The sequence below is a fragment of the Chlorocebus sabaeus genome, chromosome 15, assembly GCF_047675955.1.
Source record: "Chlorocebus sabaeus isolate Y175 chromosome 15, mChlSab1.0.hap1, whole genome shotgun sequence".
Taxonomy (NCBI): domain Eukaryota; kingdom Metazoa; phylum Chordata; class Mammalia; order Primates; family Cercopithecidae; genus Chlorocebus; species Chlorocebus sabaeus.
The window spans coordinates 85,491,167-85,497,166 of NC_132918.1; the positions used below are offsets into that span (position 1 = coordinate 85,491,167).

The following is a 6,000-nucleotide window of genomic DNA, read 5'->3' on the forward strand; positions in this document are numbered from 1 at the left end:
TTTGTATATGTATACATATATGTATACATACACATATAGTATATATACATATACATATACATATATACTATATGTATAATTGTAATACATCAAAATATTATACATTTGAATATTAGATATGGTCATAATTGTGGATTTTATTTTTCAATTAATATAACACTAACAGGGTAATAATGTTTGAGTATTACAATTCAGTTGCCCTTGAACAATTGGAATTTTTAATAATTGGAATTTTTAATGGTAACAGGTAGGAATACATATAAGTATGTATTCATACATATATATGAATATATATTGTATATATATGTATATACACATATATGTATATTAGAATTATACATATATGTGTATATACATATATACAATTATACCTTTATAATTGCATATATAGGTATATATACATCTAATTGTAATACATTAAAATAACTATTATGCATTTGAATATTGGACATGGTTGTAGTTGTGAATTTTATATATAAACATGTATATATATGTATATATATTTTGCTGTATTACAGTTATACATACATATATATCTTCACCCACTCAACCTAAGGTATGTTTAGTGTTAAACGGAGAAGTGGACTAAGATCCAGCCAAATATTTCTTTTTAAAAAATTTAACGTGTTATGTTGGGTTTCTAAAAATATCACCTAAAAAACTAAGGGAATACCTCTCCTGATGAAGAAAAAAATAAAAGAAAATCTACTTGGCTGAATTTTAAACCTAAAAGTAACTTTCAGAATGAAAATCTTAAATTGTTTCCTAGGATTCTTCTCAGAGTTCCAAAATGATACCTTCTTTGACTATCTATATTCTTGCTCCTTTTGAGGAAAAACATATACAATGGTGTTTTATAATTTTCCCAAGTTCACTGAGTCCTACTTATTTTTATATCTCTTTCAAACAGGTGTTGGACCTGGGAGAAACTATTCTTATTCCTTGAGGAAAGCCTATTCAGTTGCAGGTGTTTCCATGACCAAGTCATACTCAGCCGCTCGAACTGAGACTGCCAAAATGTATGCTGTAGACACAAGGGTGTAAAATGCACATCTCAGTCTGTGCTTACATATGATTTAATTAATCAGTATGGTTACATTGATAAAATAGTAAGTCAATCCAGAAACAGTTATTTAGAATTCGTATTGAACTAAATTAATTGCTAGCTTAATCAAAATGTTTGACTCTCCTATACTTTTCCTTTCTATTACTGTCATATTTTTCCCTCGTTCTCTCTACTAACCTTCTTCCTTACGCACACACTTTCCCTATATTTTAAGATAAGTCTTCTAGAATGTAGAAATGTTTGTTTGTGATTTCTATATAGCTATTAGAGATTATGACATGGTACTATTAAATGAAATAATGCTTAAATAGAAAGCAATCTTAAAAGAGGCCAGGAACCCTAACCTTTGAAAAGATGGACAAACTTGCTTTTCTCCCTAGCTTTTGGTTCACTTTTTGTACTTTTAACAAGTGGGTGAATTATTTGATAACTTTGAGGAAGATTATTCTTTTATATTCATATTAGTATATCAATGCCTACCATTACTCTGATTGTATTAAAACAGAAAAAGAAAATAACAACTTGGCATAGCAGCCACTGGTGAGAGTTAAAGACAAGATCTGCCCCACCGCCTCCAAATGTCAAAGGCAAATGCTGAATTGATACTGGAGCTCGTGGTGACTTTCCACCTCACTAACAGCATAAGGGATCTGTGTATTATTTCACTGCTATTCTAGCTTTGCTGATATATTGCCAAATTATTAGACTGCAGAAGTAATAGCTCAACCAGAGAATTTACTCATTTATTGATTAAACATCCAAATACTATTGTAATGTACTATGTTAGAATTCACCAATTCAAGTGCCCACACACCACTGAATCATCAGCACCAAGCAACGTATTAGACATATGGCAAAATTCAACAAATATATGTTGATTTAAATAAATAAAGGTTCACGACTCTACTAAAAAAAAATCAATGTTCTGGTGGGGCACTGTAATTCACGCCTGTAATCTCCGCACTTCGGGAGGCCGAGGCGGGTGGATCACGATGTCAAGAGACCGAGACCATCCTGGCTAACACGGTGAAACCCCGTCTCTACTAAAAAAATACAAAAAATTAGCCAGGCGTGGTGCGGTCACCTGTAGTCCCAGCTACTCGGGAGGCTGAGGCAGGAGAATGGCGGGAACCCGGGACGCAGAGCTTGTAGTGAGCCGAGATCGCGCCACTACACTCCAGCCTGGGCGACAGAGCGAGACTCCATCTAAAAAAATAAAAATAAAAATAAAAATAAAAAAATAAATAAATATTCCTCATAAAATGTGGGTTTTGGGGAAAATATAGAATTACGTATACATTTAAAGAAGTCGCTAATGAAATTTCATTCACATTCGTAATGTAATCATGTTGAATTTTTTTAATTGTAGCATTTTTTAAAATGTTTGTAAAATTTAATCTCCAGTTTTCTAATTACTTGTCATTCACATTAATAACATTAGTACCCTTAAGGTACCCTTGCAATGCCTGAAAAGAATATCAACTCACCCACCCAGAAATTAGTTCTCTGAAAAAAAAGAAATTAAGTTGTGAATTTATAAAGACCTTGAAATAAGTGTTTCAAATTTAAAGAACAAAGAATGATGTGAAAATGAGATTATGATTCTTACTACATGGATTAGCATTCCAAGATTGTTGTTTATTGCTTCCCACAGTGTCTTTAACAGTATTCTCCAAAGCAGTTCCAATCTAGTTGGAGAATTAACAGCAATTGATTTAACTTTATCTCATTTTTATTATTAACTGTGTAATTGACATTAAAAATATTTGTAAATCATACTCACTAGTTATTTGATCATTATTCTATGCATTTTAAAATTAATTTTTGCATTTTTCCCTCAATATTTGTTTTTAACATTTATTCCCATTTTTATTTTATACTCTATTGTCTGTCATGCTTTATATATTCCAATAAGTCTTTTGAAATCCTTGTGGGGAAAGGCAGGACAAAAATAATTAGTTAATTAGATTTTTAAAATGTAATTTTTTTCATTTTAAATATTTCATTTGTATAAGAAAATATTTCAGAAAACCATGATGATAATTGATATGTGTGACTGTTTTGAATTTTTTCTCAATTAAAACATTTTGTATGTAAGGGGAGGAATGTCAAGATTTTTTTTTAATTCATTTGAAACATTCATTTCTAATTCATTGTAATTTAATGACATATCCCAAAATAAAGCATAAAGAAGACTATGCTTTGTATGGCAACTAGTGAACAACAAAGCAAATACTAACTGATGAAGCTGTAATAATTGACAGGTTGTGACGTAACATGGCAAGAAAGAAAAAAGTGATATAATCCAAAAGCAATGCAAGTAAGATTATTAGACTGAAATATTAAAATAGCTCACTAAATACTGGGTACTACAAGTTAGGCATGCCTATTAATTGCAATACAAGAAAGGAAAAAAAATTTAAAAATTGGACAATGCTACTTATCCACCCCTTTATTAACTACTTTCTTTCTAAGATCAACTTTTTAAATTAAAATTAGCTTTTCCTTATGGTAAAATCAATATATGTGCATTGTAAAATCTTTGTGTAAAGCACACAAAGATTCAAAAATATATCTTATTTAAATACCAAGGCAAAATTATCACCATATTCTCTCTACCTGGGACATCACTACTCCTAAAATTTATTGAATCTCTACACAGCTTCCCAGATATTCTCCATTTATGCACATACCCATAAAGACATTCATATAAATATGTATCTCTTTTTGAAGAGATCATTTCATATGTTGCTTTATATTTACTTTTTTTCTTATTTAACTACCTGTGATTTATGATAACAATACATTTCATATCTAATACCTAGTCTATGTTTAAATTTCCTCAAACACTTAAAAATATTCTACACAGCTACTTTGTCCAAATAAGGATTTGCCTTTCATTTTGTTATGTCCCTTAAGTCTGTCTTAATCAAGTTACATTTTTTTCCCACTGACTTTGACTTGTTAAAACAATAGGACCAGTTTTTGTACACTTTGTTCCACCTTCTGGATTTGACTGGGGATGTCATTTAGCTTAATTTTTCAATGCCTTCTATTTTCAGTAATTGGAGTTTAAATCTAAAGACTAGAAGGAATCAAGCTAAATAGTTTGTAGAATACACCATAGATGACATGACAGTATACCTGGAGACCTAATACATGGTTGGTTTATTCTTAGTTTAAATGCCAACATTGTTTACTGGATTAGCAAGTTGGTTAGCTGACCCCTCAATTTTTCTGTGCGTGTATGTATGTATATATACACACACAGAGAATATACATATATATATGGAATCTATATAAATACATATATATAAATATATGGATATATAATATATGGATTTAATATGGATTAAAAAGTGGAGTTTATATATCCAGGGTAGCACTGAGGGTCTGCAGCTTTTCTAGATGCATGGATGCAGGCTGTCAGTGGGTCTGCCATTCCAAATGGCAGTATTTTATATATTCATACATTAATCCATAGTGAAGAAATACATATATGTATTTCATTAATAAAAACAAGTAATTAGTGTAGTGTTATTGTGAAACTATGGGAATACCATATTACTCATCAACCATATACATGATAGTTTTAACAACTGATAATTCTTAACTGAGCTAATGCTTTCATAAAGTTTTGTAGAAAAAGAACTTATTGCATCTGCATCTTTCATAGAAATTCTTCTGTAAAATAAGCCTTTGCCCCTTCATTGGAGTCTGTTCAAGTTAGCCTGAAAGGGTAGGATGAATACCCAGTTCTTCCCCTGTATTCACCAATTTACTAATACAAACTGAGAAGCTTGTTTGTTAGTGATATGATATATAATTTATTTTCCAAATTGGTAGACTTTTGAGAACAAAAGTGAGTGCCATTCATCATGAAGTCAGGATGTTCCTCAGAAAGCAAGGCCATATGGTCACTCTCTTAAAGAGTTATGTGTACAATTTTTTAGTAGTTTTCCATTTCTGAGTATGATTATAGAATTATAGTTTTCTTTAATTCAATGTTTCCTCCACTCTAATCATTATTGTTTTGATACTCAAATTATTAAATTTTTGATCAATAGAGACTTCTTAAGCTAATTTCTATATGTTCTTGACACAGGTCTATTAATATTTTTTTCAATAATGTTAATGTTGAAGTGTATGTAGAAAATTACAAGTTTATAGCTAGATAGATTATTACAATGTGAATATACCTATACAATCATTATTATGTTAAGAAATAGTGTTGCAGTTTTTGAAGTTTGGTGAGCAAGAGGCAATGGCACCTGGCAGCTTTTTTTCTCCCCCATTGCTTGGCAAGCAGGAAGGAGGGTTGCTGTGTTAGAGGATTCCTCCAGTGCTGCTTCTCCAGCTTGAAATCTCTGGCTGCCATGACCTCTGCCTGGGGCTGTGCTCCAGCCTGCTAGGCTCACTCTGTCCACTCAGCTCAGCAGACTGAACTCAACTCATGCCCTGGCCTGGATCCCACACCCACCACAGGATCTACACCCAGCCTGTGGCTGGACCAGGCATGCCACAAGCAGCTTCCACATTGGGCATTGGTGTCTAGACAAGGGTAATGTGGTGGCATCTGAAAACTTGGAGATGCCAACAACTGTGGAGCCCCAAGGAGTGTTACAGCTCTCACACAGGGTGTCCTGAGATCTGAGTATCAACAAATGTTACACCTCTCTCTTGCTCCTGCCACACACAGCTTGGCGAGTTCCCATGGCCAAAAAGAATAAGGCACACAGACACTGGATAGTGAGTAGGGCAAAGAAAAATTTTATTGAGTGACAGAGAAAAGCTCTCAGAGGAGAGGGGACCAAAGAACAGGTAGCTCAGTTTGTGACTGGGGACCTGAAGGTAGGTAGGCCTCTGTGAGACTGAGTCCTGGGATTTTATGGGTTTTGAATGAGGGAGTGCATGCTGATTGGTCCATGGGTGAA

At 32.8% G+C, this 6,000-nt stretch overlaps 1 protein-coding gene across 2 annotated transcripts in view; it reads left to right on the forward strand.

Annotated features, from left to right (window-relative positions):
- The window catches only part of CLDN16 (claudin 16), an 89,316-nt gene extending 86,155 nt beyond the window's left edge, over positions 1 to 3,161 (forward strand). For both annotated transcript variants that reach the window (XM_008009515.3, XM_008009517.3), the window contains one exon: positions 911 to 3,161. In XM_008009515.3, coding sequence (XP_008007706.1) covers positions 911 to 1,044 — 134 coding nt within the window. In that variant the 3' untranslated portion in view covers positions 1,045 to 3,161. The remainder of the gene's footprint in view (positions 1 to 910) is intronic.
- The last annotated feature ends 2,839 nt before the right edge of the window (positions 3,162 to 6,000 follow it).